The sequence below is a fragment of the Hypanus sabinus genome, chromosome 4 (assembly GCF_030144855.1).
Source record: "Hypanus sabinus isolate sHypSab1 chromosome 4, sHypSab1.hap1, whole genome shotgun sequence".
NCBI classification, from domain to species: domain Eukaryota; kingdom Metazoa; phylum Chordata; class Chondrichthyes; order Myliobatiformes; family Dasyatidae; genus Hypanus; species Hypanus sabinus.
Genome location: NC_082709.1, coordinates 75,472,899 through 75,489,273, shown reverse-complemented (window position 1 = coordinate 75,489,273; position 16,375 = coordinate 75,472,899). Strand labels below are relative to the sequence as shown.

Below are 16,375 nucleotides of genomic sequence, written 5' to 3'. Positions count from 1 at the left end.
TAAGATGGTTACAGTGCTCTCTGGTGTTTGATGGGCTGAGTTCATGTTAAGCTATTGAATCATGGCCACCTCTGGGTACACCTGCTGCTTATCATCCCCTTGTCACGGAGGGTGGTCTCAGCAGCGGAAGACACTTGGACAGCTCAATCACTTTGTGTCTATATTCACCCATGAGCAGCAATCGCCATGATAAACTTCATCATGCCATATTACTTAGTACAACTCATGAGTGCCACACATTAACATGCCAGCTCTGCTGAACATTCCTACGGCTTCCCTGCATCTGTGCTGAGAGTGTCCATGCCTTAGATGCTTCCTGTTGGTACTGGACTGATGTGCTCAGCCCCAGAACAACCCAACAGTCTCATTGTTGCTAGACTTACCTCAGTGTCCAACTTTATCAGGTTCACCTGTACACCTGCTCGTTAATGCAAATATCTAATCAGCCAATCAAATGGCAGCAATTCAATGCATAAAAGCATGCAGACAGGGTCAAGAGGTTCATTTGTTGTTCACACCAAACATCAGAATGGGGAAGAAATGTGATCTAAGTAGCTTTGACCGTGGAATGATAGTTGGAGTCAGACATGGTGATTCACGTATCTCTGAAACTGCTGATCTCCTGGGATTTTCATGCACAACAGTCTCTAGAGTTTGCAAAGAATGGCCCAAAAAAACAAAAGAACATCCAGTGAGGGGCAGTTCTGTGGGTGGAAATGCCTTGTTAATGAGGGAGGTCAAAGGAGAATGGCCAGACTGGTTCAAGCTGACAGGAAAGCGACAGTAACCCAAATAACCACATTACAACAGTAGAGAGCAGAAGAGCATCTCTGAATGTGCAACACATCAAACTTCAAAGCAGCAGAACATACACTCAGTGGCCACTTTACAGGAGATACCGAATAAAGTGGCCACTGAGTGTATAGGAAAGATAAATGGCCCTCAGACACCTTTGACCTTTCACTAGCCCGCACTGTGAGTGGGGCTACACAGCTGTAACATCTTTGGCTGGGATCAGAAAAACCTTAACATTTTCAAATAGAATCTGTGAATACCTGAGCCTGAGAGGTTGGGAAACGGTTAGGCCGCGAGTTAATTTGAGCTGCTGAACTGTGCCCGCTGAGTTCTCTGGGTAACTCTGGAAGGGGCCACTGTTCGGCACACAAGGTGATAGCCTGTGAGACCAGGGGAACTGGGAGTTATAGAGTGATACAGCACAGAAAAAGTCCCTTTGGCCCATCTTGCCAATGCTGACCAAGTTGTCTACTTGTCTGTTTGGTTCACTTCTCCAAGTTTTTCCTACCCATGTACCTGCCTGAATGTCTTTGAAATGTTGTAATTGTTCCTGCTTGTTCCATAAACTCTCTACACTCTGCTTGAAAAACTTGTCCCTCAGATCTCCACTGGATCTTTCCCCTCCCGCCTTAAATAGAAACATAGAAAATAAGTGCAGGAGTAGGCTGTTTTAGACTCTAAAATTTCTTTTAGACTCCTCTACCCCAGGCCAAAAGCTGTTACCATCTCCCTTATCTATATCACTTATGATTTTACAAACATCTCTAATGTCATCCTTCAGTCCAGGGAAAACTGCCCCAGCCTAACACTTCTCTCTTTACAGATCAAACTCCCCAGCCCCAGTAACATTCTTGTGCATTGTTTCTGCACCCTTTCCATACTTGTGCATACTTGTACATACCTGTGCATACTTTCCATACCTGTGCATACTTTCCATACCTGTGCATACTTTCCATACCTGTGCACCCTTTCCAAACCTGTGCACCCTTTCCATACTTGTGCACCCTTTCCATTCTTGTGCATACTTGTGCACACTTGTACATACCTGTGCATACTTTCCATACCTGTGCATACTTTCCATACCTGTGCACCCTTTCCAAACCTGTGCACCCTTTCCATACTTGTGCACCCTTTCCATTCTTGTGCATTGTTTCTGTACTACACCCTTCCCAGCTTTAGAGTGGTACTTGGACGGTGAAAGTACAGCACAGGAAAAGGTCAAATAGCCCACAATGTTGCTGCCAACCCTGATGCCAATCTCTCTCATCCCATCTACCTGTACATGGTCCATATTCCTTCATTCCCTGCCTTTTGATGTTTGTCTAAATACTTCCTAAATGCCTCTATTGTGTCTGCTTCCCCCACTTCCCCTGGCAGTGTGTTCTGGGCTCCTCCCACACTGTGCAAAAGGAAAGTTGCCTCATAAACTTCTTTAAACATTACCCCCCCCCCACCTTAAACCTATGCCTTCTAGTATTTGACATCTCCACCCTGGGGAAAAGGGTCTCGTTGTCTCTGCCTCTCAGAAGTGTATGATGATGCTGAGATAGTTGCATCATTGTCAGTAAGGAGAGAAGTGCCAGAAGACTGGAGAGTGGCCACTGCTGTGTTTTTAAATAAGCCTCATCAGAACTCCAGGAAAAGTGTTGCAGATTTTCACAGGCCTGCATCAGACTCCGTCCTCTCTCCTCCCTTGGAGGAGGAGTATGGAATATCCTGGGATCATTCCCTGTCCTGTTCACTCCCCTAGAGAAGAGGTATAGGCTGTCCTGGAATCACACCCTGCCTTTCCTCTCCCCATGTGTGGCTGGACCAGCTGCTTGTCAAAGTTCTCAGTGAAACTGTCAACTGCAGAAGTTGTGGAAGTAATTTCTCATCTGAAGTATATGAAACCTGGCTTTTGTAACCCCTTCATCACTAAACTCCAGGCCGTGAGGAGTTTGATGTATTTAGGTTGATGTACCAACTAATCCAGTTGTTAAAATAAACACAAGAGATTCTGCAGATGCTGGATGTCCCAAGCAACACACACAAAATGTTGGAGGAACTCAGCAGGTCAGGCAGTGTCTATGGAAAGAGCTGACGTTTCGGGCCATGACCCTCCATCAGGGCTCAAAAGTAACGAGATAGATCTCAAAAAGGTCTCAGGTTGTAAAAATAATCCCTTTCCGAAGGAAGCCTTGGTGAGAGCGTTAGAGATGGGCGTGATTTAACCTGAGAGGATGAGCATCATGTGGGGAGGGACGTTTAGCAGCGGCACTCCCAGACTGGTTTAGAGCTCGTGCTGGTCAAAGGGAGGGACTGGGTCAATGAAAGTGCTGCTGTTTTCCTCCTCCAATACACTGAGCTACCATTTGATGGTAAGAGTGAGCAGTCTGCTTTGTGCCTCTCCTCACAGGCCAGTGTGTGACTGTGGATACCCGGAGATCCACCACAGTGAAGAAGCCCGTAGAGCTGGCAGCCTACAGCATGAGAAATGGAGTTCCACAAAACACCTGCAGGAGCATCCAACCGATGCATTCGGAGACATTGCGTTTGAAGGGCAAGGACAGAAGAGTGGGAAGGTATGTGGGTCTGCCAAGCTGTGTTAAAAGTCTTGGCATCAAGACCATGAGGTGGGATTGTTTTCTTGTCATTCCACTTGCATCTACATGGTGGAGAGGGTTAAAACCCGCACTTCGTCTACAACAGCCAACACCTTCATTCATTCTTCCTCATGACTGGATTTTTAGTGGCAAACACCACTCTTCTCTGGCCAGGTTTTAACTGTGCTTCTTTCGTTTACTTGTGGCCTTGCTGGTTTGGATGGATTGATCATACAGAAGGCATTTAGCCATCCAAATATTCCCAAACCCGGCCCCTGAAGAGCACTCTGTAAATGCCCAGTGGTACCCATCACCATCTGGTTGGTAAGAAGTGCTGCCAGTGATTGAATCAGGTACTGGGAATCTTGTTATAGACAACACATTGAGATCTCTCCACTATCCATTTTCAACATCAGATAAAAACCACTGATTCCCTAAGTATCGAGCTAACATTCCCAACAATTAAAATAGAAGATGAAAAGGACTGCAGATGCTGGAAATCTGAAGCAGCTCACAAAGGACCTAGTTGAACTGAATGGGCCAGTCAGCATCAATGGAGGGAAATGGCCAGTGAACATTTGGGTTGTGACCCTTTCTCAGGTCTTTGTGAAGGATCCCAACCCAAATGTCAACTGCCCATATCCTTCCTGTGTAAGTCCCATATCTGCACATGCTGCAAGCACTCAGCGCACGCAAAGGGAAACCCAATTATTATTTATGGGTTGGTGCACAAGAAAAGTGGAATGTAGAACAGAGAACATACAGCAGAGGAGCAGGCCCTTCAGCCCATGATATCTCACTTAAACATGCTGACCTCATCTGCCTGTACATGGTCTTCATCCCTGCAGTTCCCACCTCACCATGCCCATGTCTAAACGCATTTTAGCCGTTGCTATCATATCTACCTCCATCACTTCTCCTGAAAGCCCAGTCCTACTCTGAGTATATTTTTAAAAACTGTCTTGTAAGTGTCCTTTAAGCTTCCTTCCTCTCACTTTTAAGCTTTGTTCTCTAAGCACTTAACCTGGGAAAATGACTCTGTCATCTTTATCTTTGCTGCTCATAATTTTATGAACTTCTATCCAGTTTTCCTCTGTCTCCGATCACAGAGCTCCGGTAAGGAAAGCACCTTTCCACCATTTCCTTCTATGGGCATGTCAAATCTGAATCCAATCTACGAAATCACTATGGATTCCCTGCATCTTAATTTTTTAGAGCCTCCTACCGGGACGGAGCTGGTTGAAAGCTTTACTGAAGTCCATGCAAACAACGTCACTGCCCTGTCATCATCAATCAATTTTATCATCCCTTCAAGAGACTTATTCACATTCCTTAGACATGATCTCTCCCACAGTATCATGCTGTTAGGCTCTAAGTTCACAAATGTCCAAATACAAGCAAAGAATCCATTTTCATTAGTAAAACAATGTGCTTCAATGATTCAGTTTTAGTTCGAAGGATCTGCCCCTTCCCTCATCGCTGCTCCTCCTAGCCCTACATCCTCACAGCCTCTCCTTCACCAAAGTGAGGACATAATTTCTCTTTAGAAGCTTGGATCAGCACCTTCTTAAAAGGTTTGGTGAGACCACATTTGTTGAAGTGGTATATCTTTGCTCTCTGTACCTTTGTGGGGTGGGCACTTGGTATGACAGTGCTGGGGGGGGTGGGAAGGGACGTGGTAGTAGTGAGAGCTGGTCACCTTACTCTGCACCGTGCTCAGCAGCATTGATAATTGATGATATGTGGTCTCTGTTATTGGTCGTTTCCAGTATGTTCGAGTCTCAAATGATACATCGCCAAATACAATATACCAGCTGATGACCGAGCACTGGCGCCTAAGTCCTCCGCACCTTCTCATTTCTGTTACTGGAGGGGCAAAAAACTTTCATCTGAAGCCAGACCTGAAATTCACATTCCGCAGAGGCCTCATCAAAGTGGCACAGTCAACAGGTAAGAAGAAACCGATGTTTATGTGAGTGTGTGAGAAGATACTGCACAGAAACAGATCTGCCCCAGCTCCCCACTGTCCCTCAATGAGTATTGATTCCTCTCTTTTACAGCTACTCGACCTCACAATCTTATTCTGTTGCTGTGATGACATTCCTCTTGAATTCCCTGTTGGATCTACATGACCAACAGGTTTTCCACATCTAGACTTGTATTTGCTGCAGATTTTCTTCTGTCTGTTCTACCAAACCTCCCTACAATTGTGAAAATCAATTTCAGGACATTTAACATTCTACGCATTATGCTTGTGATCCTTTGAAAAAAGAATGGATAACTTCTATTGTGAGACCAGGACCCAAAATTTTGTTGAATTCTGAACAGGAGAGTAAAATATATCTTTTGATGTTGGGGTAGCTGAGATACATGGAGAAATATTTTCTCTAGGGATTGAGAATCCTTGGAAATTTTATATATAACCATATAACCATATAACAATCACAGCACGGAAACAGGCCATCTTGGCCCTCCTAGTCCGTGCCGAACCCTTAATCTCACCTAGTCCCACCTACCCGCACTCAGCCCATAACCCTCCACTCCTTTCCTGTCCATATACCTATCCAATTTTACCTTAAATGACACAACTGAACTGGCCTCTACTACTTCTACAGGAAGCTCATTCCACACAGCTATCACTCTTTGAGTAAAGAAATACCCCCTCGTGTTTCCCTTAAACTTCTGCCCCCTAACTCTCAAATCATGTCCTCTAGTTTGAATCTCCCCTACTCTCAATGGAAACAGCCTGTTCACGTCAACTCTATCTATCCCTCTCAAAATTTTAAATACCTCGATCAAATCCCCCCTCAACCTTCTACGCTCCAATGAATAGAGACCTAACTTGTTCAACCTTTCTCTGTAACTTAATTGCTGAAACCCAGGTAACATCCTAGTAAATCGTCTCTGCACTCTCTCTAATTTATTGATATCTTTCCTATAATTCGGTGACCAGAACTGCACACAATATTCCAAATTTGGCCTTACCAATGCCTTGTACAACTTTAGCATTACATCCCAACTTCTGTACTCAATGCTTTGATTTATAAAGGCCAGCGTTCCAAAAGCCCTCTTCACCACCCTATCTACATGAGACTCCACTTTCAGGGAACTATGCACAGCTATTCCTAGATCTCTCTGTTCCTCTGCATTCCTCAATGCCCTACCATTTACTCTGTATGTTCTATTTGGATTATTCCTGCCAAAATGTAGAACCTCACACTTCTCAGCATTAAACTCCATCTGCCAACGTTCAGCCCATTCTTCTAACCGGCATAAATCTCCCTGCAAGCTTTGAAAATCCTCCTCATTATCCACAACACCTCCTACCTTAGTATCATCGGCATACTTACTAATCCAATTTACCACCCCATCATCCAGATCATTTATGTATATTACAAACAACATTGGCCCCAAAACAGATCCCTGAGGCACCCCACTAGTCACCGGCCTCCATCCCGATAAACAATTATCCACCACTACTCTCTGGCATCTCCCATCTAGCCACTGTTGAATCCATTTTATTACTCCAGCATTAGTACCTAACGACTGAACCTTCTTAACTAACCTTCCATGTGGAACTTTGTCAAAGGCTTTGCTGAAGTCCATATAGACTACATCCACTGCCTTACCCTCGTCAACATTCCTCATAACTTCTTCAAAAAATTCAATAAGGTTTGTCAAACATGACCTTCCACGCACAAATCCATGCTGGCTACTTCTAATCAGATCCCGTCTATCCAGATAATTATAAATACTATCTCTAAGAATACTTTCCATTAATTTACCCACCACTGATGTCAAACTGACAGGTCTATAATTGCTAGGCTTCCTTCTAGAACCCTTTTTAAACAACTTTTCTACCATAGAAAGCTGTGGGCACAGAATCAGAATCAAGTTTATTATCACCAACATGTGGCGTGAAATTTGTTAACTTAGCAGCAGCAGTTCAATACAGTACATAACCTAGCAGACAAAAAAATAAATAAACAAGAAAATCAATTGTGTTTATTGAATAGATTACAAAAAAAGACCAAAAACAGAAATACTGTATATTAAAAAAAGTGAGGTAATGTCCAAAGATTCAATGTCCATTTAGGAATTAGATGGCAGAGGGGAAGAAGCTGTTCCTGAATCGCTGAGTGTGTGCCTTCAGGCTTCTGTATCTCCTACCTGATGGTAACAGTGAGAAAAGGGCATGCCCTGGGTGATGGAGGTCCTTAATGATGGACACTGCCTTTCTGAGACACCACTTACTAAAGACGTCCTAGGTACTTTGTAGGCCAGTGCCTAAGATGGAGCTTTACAGTCCTCTGCAGCTTCTTTCAATCCTGTGCAGTACCAGACAATGATGCAGCCTGTCAGAATGCTCTCCATGATACAGCCACTGTCTTGCCTTCTTTATGACTACATCGATATGTTGGAACCAGGTTAGACCCCCAGAGATCTTGACACCCAGAAACTTGAAGCTGCTCACTCTCTCCACTTCTGATCCCTCTATGAGGATTGGTATGTGTTTCTTCATCTTACCCTTCCTGAAGTCCACAATCAGCTCTTTTGTCTTACTGATGTTGAGTGCCAGGTTGTTGCTGCGCACCATTCCACTAGTTGGCATATCTCACTCCTGTACACCCTCTCATCACCACCTGAGATTCTACCAACAATGGTTGTATTGTCAGCAAATTTATAGATGGTATTTGAGCTACGCCTATCCATACAGTTATGTGTATATAGAGAACAGAGCAGTGGGCTAAGCACACATCCCTGAGGTGCACCAGTGTTAATCATCAGCGAGGAGGAGATGTTTCACCAGTCACATTGAAAGCTGACATTTAAACCACAAAGTTCAAAGTAAATTTATTGTCAAAGTGCATACATGTTACCATATTATACCCTGAGATTCATTTTCTTGCAGGCATTCAAAGTAGAACAAAGAAATACAATTGAATCAATGAAAAATGGTATACAAAACACTAACAATCAGTGTGAAAAAGGAGACAAACTGTGCAAATACATGAAAACAAATAATAATGCTATTTAATAAACAAACAAATAAACAATACTGAGAATGTGAGCTGTAGAGACCTTGAAAGTGAGTCCGTAGATTGTGGAATCAGTTCAGTGAGGTTATCCATGCTGGCTCAGGAACCTGATGTTTGAGGGGTAAAAGACTGTTCTTGCAGCTTGAATCCACAAGGGAGTTGGAGCAAAGAGGAGAGAGTGGGATGAGTTGTTGAGACCAAGATATCATTGACGTCAGAGCAGGGGATGAGGTTCCCTCTCCTGTTCCTGTTTGTTTTTTATTTCCAGTGATTTCTATTGTAACTGTTGAGATCATAATGCTTGTCTCCCTATAAATGCATGAGCTACCATGGCTACAATGCATTAGTTGATCAAAACCATGCTGGCATTTGAAGTGTCAGTGTGATTCTCATTTAAAGTAAGATGGAGTGCCACCTTGGTGGGTTTTTTTGTCACTGTTTCACATTATCCACCCTATCTGTGCCACTCATCATGTTATGTATCAATCTCCTCTATTTCAAAGAAAACAAGCCCAGCCCATCCATCACTCCCCATCTGATACAAACATCTCACCAATGCAAGCACATCCTTCCTCTTGCATGGTGACCAGAACTGCCCACAATAGCCTAAACATAGTTTTATATATTTGTATCACAACCTCCCTGCTCTTGTATTGTTTTCTCCTGTTTATGAAGGCCAACTTCCCACACGCTCTTACCACTCTCATCTACATCTGCTGCCATCTCCATAGCCTCTGCAATCATACATCAAGGTCTCTTCAGAATAGATTTCAATTTTGCTCTGTGACCTAAGACTATCATCCCAACTATTGATAACTCGGCCATTTTTTGTGTCATCTGCAAACTTCTGAATATACTTATCATATTCAAATCAGATTCCAGATTCAGATTATTTATCAGATGTACATTGAAAAATGCAGAGAAATGCATCATAAACACAAGAGCTTCTGCAGATGCTGGAAAACCAGAGCAACACACACAAAATGGTGAGGAATTCAGCAAGTCAGGCAGCACCTATGGAGTGGAATAAACAGTCAATGTTTCGGGCTGAGACTCTTCACTAGGACTGGACAGGAAGGGGGAAGAAGCCAGAATAAGAAGGCGGGGCAGAGTAAGGAGTACAATGCATCATTTAGATTAAAAACCAACTCAGCCAAGGGTGCGCTGGGGCCAGCACACAAGTGTTGCCTTCATTCTGGCGCCAACATTGCATGCCCAAAATGTTCAATAGAACTCCACAAGCAACAACATTCACAACGACTAAGCAAGACAACAGCAAGACAAGCCTTTTCCCACCCTCCTACCCACCTACCAACTCTCACACACAGGCCACCCTCCTACCCAGAACAAGCCACCTTCTGCCCTGCAGTTCCTAGCCTGGACTCACTGAAGGGCCTCATCTGTTTTGTGTACTCTATTATAGCAACCATATGCTTTATATTTTCTCATAGAGCATACTGCTCAGTGCAGGCTCTTGGCACACAGTGTTGTGCAAGCCTTTTATTCTGTTCCATACCCAGTGTAACCCTTCCCTCCTGCGTAACCCTCCATTTTTTAATTATCCATGTGATTGTCTAAGATTCACTTAAATGTCTCCAATGTAGATGCTTCTTCCATTGCCCCCGGCAGTGCATTCCATGCACCTCTCACTCTCTAAAAGAAAACTACCTCTGACATCCCCACTATACTTTTCTCCAGTCAGCATAAAATTGAGCCCACTAGTATCGGCCATCCTTACACGGGCAGTGACAACTGGCATTTTCATTTTGGTCCACTGATAAATGTTTGGACATGATCCCGTCCATTCTCTCAAAGCAATTCCAAATTCGCTCCACCACTTCTGCAACCCAGCTTTCCTTAGTCCTTTTCACTGGATCTGTGCTTTTTTGGCCAGTTTGTATGCAGGCAGAAGATGCACAGCCAGATGGTTGGATTTACCAAAGTTTGAGTGAGGGACAGCGTGATAAATGTTATTGTTGGTGGTAGAGCAGGGGGCAATCGTGTCTGGTCCTCTAGTATTGCAGGAGCTGAGCACCGTGGTCCTCATTGTCTCAGTTGCAGACATCTTCCCTGAAGTTTTAAATTTATACTTGTAAATGTGTCCTTAACTGCAAATAAAGTCGTTGTTTTTTACCTCTAATTATTAAAGCTTTTCATGATCTTAAAGGGCTCAATTGTGTAAATACACTCACAGGAACAAAGAGGGCACCCAGGTTAATTTGTCTTGAAAGATGTACTCCCCTATTCTACTGCATTGTTCCAGTGAAGTATTTTGCAATGCTCATTAATTCTTTCATTCTCTTCATGATACAGAGAACAAAATTATTTTCAGTACTCCAAATAACCAAGTAAATGTGCAACATTTACTGAAACACATTTACTTCTGTACGCAGAGATTGTACTAATTCTTCTCTATGCCTCCAACAACTTCAGATTACATCCCTTTGTTTCACTTCCCTCTCTCTTTACTTCTGCTTTATTCTCAAATCCTGATCTATTATATTCTCCTCTGTCTCAGCCACTCTCTCCTCCCTTTGGTACTTTGTCCTCCTTCAGAAGAAGGGCCTTGGTGAAGGGTCCTAGCCTAAAACATTGGCTGTTTATTCCTCTCCATAGCTACCGCCCGAGTACCTCCAGCATGTTGTGGGTGTTAGTCTGGATTTCCACCATCTGTAGAATCTCCTGTTTTTTTGTTCTCCTTCTGTTTGTGTCCTTCTCCTCCTGTACCTCATGCCCATATCTCCTTTGGGCTTCTCTGTCTCTCTCCACTTCCTGCCGTTCTTCCTTTATTTTGTTGTTGCTGCTTCATGCTCCCCTCGTTTCTTCATATTCTGCTCCTTGTCCTTGTCCCTCTCCTTTGTACTCCTCTGTTGTCATATTTTCTGCTCGTCTCTCCCCTCTTGATTGGTACTTTATTGACGTATTTTTTTCTGTTTTCGCTTCATTAAATGCTTTGTATTGGTCCTGTGTTACAGAAAGAAGTACCTTTGCATGGAGGATACAATTTTTCTTTGTTGTCTTCCTGAATATTCTGCTTAGCTTTTTCACTTTCAGCAGATATGTGTTTCTCCACCAAGAGCTCATCTGGAGCTGGGTTACGAGTCTGGGTGAGACTCAGAGAGTTGGAGAGTTGGGTTGGGACCAAAGAGTGAAGCAAGATGGGAGGAGGTGTGAGCAAATCTGTTTAAGACTATGGTGGTCCATGCCATTGCTTGGAACTTTGCTGTCTGTCCATGTGACTCAGCTCTTCATCCATATAATGTTTTAAATTATGGATTATATAAAACAAAACTTTTCTCCCAGGTGCATGGATAATCACCGGGGGTTCCTATGCTGGCGTGATGAAGTACGTTGGAGAGGCTGTCAGGCACTGTAACATGACCAGCAGCCACAAGGAAAAGCAGATTGTCGCAATTGGCATCGCCAGCTGGGGCATCGTGCACAACCGTGAAAGCCTGGTTGATACACAGGTGAGCTTTGGTCCTAGACAAACTACAAGAGTTTGGTCAATGTACAGGTGAGCTTTGGTCCTACACAAACCACAAGAGCCTGGTCAGTAGACAGGTGAACTATGGTCCTACATCAACTTAATTTTATAGTCAATAATTTCCTTTTCATGAGCAATCTACAGATCATCTCACAAAATCTCAATGAATCCCTATTGCCAGAATTGTACCTGATGCCTTCAGGTTACAGTCCGACATTTTAATTTATGTCACACCCGTGTTCCTCATGACATGGCAGCAACAGGAAATGTGTGCTGTCCTCAGTGGTGGTTTACTCTGAGGAGCTAGAGGGTGACAATGATGGATGAAACAAGCGCTAATACTGCTTGTGGTTAACTAGGCTTATCTTTCCGAAAACAGGGCAAGTTTCCTGCAACATATTACTTGGATGAAGCAAATCAGGGCAGGTTAACTTGTTTGGACCACAACCACACCCATTTTATCCTGGTAGATGATGGGACCAATGGACGCTATGGTGTGGAGATTTCCCTGAGAACCCATTTAGAAAAGTACATATCAAAGCAGCGAATTGGGACTGAAGGTAAGAGCTGGCCACTTGGCTGAAGACAGAGGGTTGGTGAGTAGTTGTGGAGAGAAGTTAGAAAGCTGGATTTTGAGGGGCTTCTTTTGTTTGAGGAAATAATGTGCCTAACCTGCACCCTAAATCTGGCTTCCGTGTAGGGCCCAGTTGTCCTCTTTTTTTATGGTTTAGAACAGGGTGGTACATGGAGAAAATCATGGTGAGTCCTCAGACAAGTCAGTTTATTTAGGTCCTGCTAGAGTAGACACTTGGAAGCACTTCAAGTGAGAGCTCAAAGATACAGTGACCCAAAAAGCATGCAGCAATTTATAGTATATGTTGCATGCTGGTCACATAATTTCATCTGTAATCCACATCTTTGCAGTATCTGATCTTCGTTTTGTCTCTAATGACCTGATGAATGAAACTTTGTTGTCCTTTACCAGACAGCCTTCCACCCCCACCCCCACCCCCACCCCCAGACACACATTCATTTTCCCTGCAACTGGGTTCTATAGTTCATGGTCTTGTTCTTTCGTCCTGACCCTGTTTATCACGTGATCAGTTCTCTGCACTTTGCTTATCTCTACTCCAGCTGGATAATCCTTGTGACCTAAGCACTTTACTGATCTAATGACTACCTAGTTTCTGATCTCTAAGCCTCCTCCACTATCAGCCCTTTATTGCCTCATCTCTTTCCCAATTTGTACGACACTTAAGTTGATCATATTGCAAACATTCACTACTTCCTTATAATTGCAAGGATTCATTGCTCACATTCCCTGAGATTCTCTATCTAGGCTCAAATTTGATACATAAGAGCAAAGTGGAGATGAACATGTATAATCTGATTATGGCTGTTAAATTTTGGGGTGTCCCATTGTTGGGAAGCATTTATTTCACCCCTTCTGTGCCTGACTGTAACATCTTGGTAGAGAAAGCTGTACAAGAAGAAGCCTATGTTTAATAGGAGAATGTGTTGATTGAACTCTTTGAAGAGACAACAAGGTATAGATCTGATTTGTGTGCACTTGAATAACACAAGTCCCACTTGGGAAACTGGTTCAGAACATAGTATCGAATGCATGTTGGCAAATTGAATCCAAAATTGTACAGGCAACAGTTTGAGACAGAGGGTAATAGGGAAGGGTTGCTGTTGTGATTGAATAGTTGTGACTTAGTGTTTCCCACAAAGATCAAGACTGTGACTCTTCATGCGAGTGATTAGAATGTGGATGTGGGAGTTTTTGGATGACACGAAAATCGGCAGAATTGTTGAAAGTAGTGTGAAATTGCAGAGAGTTGTTGATTTGTTCGTGAAATGTACTGAAAAAAGTCAGATGGGCATTAATCCAGAAATGTAAGGTGATTCATCTTGGGAGGACTAATGAGACTCGGGCAAAACACCAGGACCTTAGGCAGATTTGAGGAACCGAGGAAATTTTACAGTACGAGTCCATAGATCATTGAAGGTGGCCATGCAGGTAGATAACATGGTTAGCAAGGCATTTGAGATACTAGCCCTAGTCAAAGCACCAATTACAGAGGTAGGGAGGTCCTGTTCCGACTTCATTAAAGCTTGATCAGGCCTCACCTGGAGTACAGTTTGCAATTTCTGATCACTGTGCTATAAGAAGGACGGGACAGTGCTGGAAAGGATGAGCATTTGAATTACATAGGCACAGAGAACAGTGGATCAAGTGCTGGATGGCTGAGGTAATGCAGGATGATACCTTCTGGCTAGTAAGGATAAGTTGGGCTGAATGGCCTGTTTCTAATCTGTATGATTCGTTAACTGTGCTGGAAGGGTTTCATGGATCTCCTTGTCATGGTGGAGAGACTTGTGAGTTCTTGAGATCCCAAGAGCAATGCTGCCTGGAGTTTTACCATCTGGAGTTTAGTTCCTGATCGAGTCATCCATGGTGGTAAGGTCAAGGCAGAGGTTCCAGACAAACAGCGATCCAACCAAGATCTTACCGGTGGATGAAGACGCATCACAATGGCATTGAACGAGGAGGAAAGCTGTAGAAGTGAAGGTTTCCCAGTCACCTTGCACTCCGTGCCTGTCTTGGGTGATGGGGGGGGGGGGGGGGGAGGCCCTTCATGATAGATGCCACTTTTTGTGGCATCACCTTTTTAAGGTGCCCTGGATGCTTTATTCTGTACTAATTCCCCACCGTAACTCTGCTGGATATGTCTGATGGCAAGATGTGCAGTGTTAAATTTGTGGCAGCACAGTGTACAACCAGTAGAGCCACTGCCTCACAGTGCCAGAGACCCAGGTGCTGTCTGTGTGGAGCTGCCATGTTTTTTTTTCTCTCTGTGACTCTGCGATTTTCCTTCAAGTGCTCTATTTTCCTCCCATGTTCCAAAGCTGTGCAGATCGGTCGGTTGTTTGGCCACTGTAAGCTATTGTAGCTTGGCAAATGAGTGATGAATTCTGGGGGAATGGATGGGAATGTTGGGAGAATGAGATGTGATAAAGGATTCCACTATTCCAACAACATCAGGGTTAGTGTGAATGGATGGTTGGTGGCCAGCGTGTACTCAGTGGGGTGAATTCAAGATGCTCTTCATTAACCACAGATCAGCATTTAACACTATCATCCCCTCAAAACCAATTACCAAGCTCCAAGGTCTAAGCTTTGATATCATCTTGTGCAACTGGATCCTCAATTTTCTTACTTACAAGCCTTCTCTCTCTGACCTGCTCTGATCTGCTGATTTCATACAGTAGCACTGTTAGAAATGTTTCAAGGTGCCCTATTGAGGAAGCTTTATTCTTCGTTGATTTCATAGAGTAACTCTGCTAGAATTGCTTGTCGGTGCAGTATTGAATGATTCTGGTTTTGTATGCATTTCATGCTGTAACACAGTAACTATGATGGAATGTTTTAAGGATGGGCAAATTGGAGCTGGCTTTATTTGATAGATTTGATGTAGTGTTGTGCTAGAAGTATTTGCTTGGTTAACATTGAGCTGGTTGTATTCTGTATTAATTATGTATTGTACAGTCACTGATGAGACAGAGTGGAGCCAGTTTCATACTGTGGCTAATAGCGTGGTACAGTAAGCTGGTCCTTGTGATGCATATGGGAAAAGGCCAGTAATATCATGACGCATCCCACTCCCCCTGCTCATGGATTGTTTACCTCACTCCCATCAGTAGCAGCATCCACACCAGGACCATAAATCAAAAATAGTTACTTGGCCCAAGCCATCAGGCTGTTCAACACTTTGACCTTTTAACCCACCCCACCATCACTACTTTATCGTTTCCCATCAGAGTCCCCTTATGTACAGATAGTCCTGTGCCAAGCATCACTTCATGTACATACAGTCAGTCTATGTATGTAACCAGATCTTAACTATTTATGCTTATTGTATTCTTTCTGGCTTTTGTGTTTTTTAATGCTGCATCAGATCTGGAGAGCTGTGTTCTGTATTGATATAAACACAAGAAATCTTTAAATGGTGCATAGTTCCCTGAAGGTGAAATCTCATGTGGATTGGGTGGTGAAGAAACCTTTATAATCAGAGCATTGAGTGTAGGAGTTGGGATGTAATGTTGAAATTGTATAAGGCATTGGTAAGGCCAAATTTGGAGTATTGTGACAGTTCTAGTCACTGAATTATAGGAAAGATAGAGAGAGTACAGAGAAGATTTACTAGAATGCTACCTATGTTTCAACATCTAAGTTACAGAGAAAGGTTGAACAAGTTAGGTCTTTATTCTTTGGAGCATAGAAAGTTGAGGGGGGGACTTGATAAAGGTATTTAAAACTATGAGGGAGACAGATGTGGATAGGCTTTTTCCTTCTAGAGTAGGGGAGATTCAAACAAGAGGACATGAGTTGAGAGTTAGGGGGCAAAAGTTTAGGGATAACACAAGGGGGAACTTCTTTACTCGGAGAGTGGTAGCTGTGTGGA

The 16,375-nt window shown here is 43.4% G+C and overlaps 1 protein-coding gene across 1 annotated transcript in view; it reads left to right on the top strand.

The window, feature by feature from the left end:
• Nucleotides 1–16,375, top strand: part of trpm2 (transient receptor potential cation channel, subfamily M, member 2) — a 172,491-nt gene that overhangs the window by 25,391 nt on the left and 130,725 nt on the right. Inside the window, exons 4-7 of the mRNA XM_059967444.1 lie at nucleotides 3,194–3,359; nucleotides 5,150–5,330; nucleotides 11,723–11,889; nucleotides 12,286–12,466. Of these exons, the coding sequence (XP_059823427.1) occupies nucleotides 3,194–3,359; nucleotides 5,150–5,330; nucleotides 11,723–11,889; nucleotides 12,286–12,466 (695 nt within the window). The remainder of the gene's footprint in view (nucleotides 1–3,193; nucleotides 3,360–5,149; nucleotides 5,331–11,722; nucleotides 11,890–12,285; nucleotides 12,467–16,375) is intronic.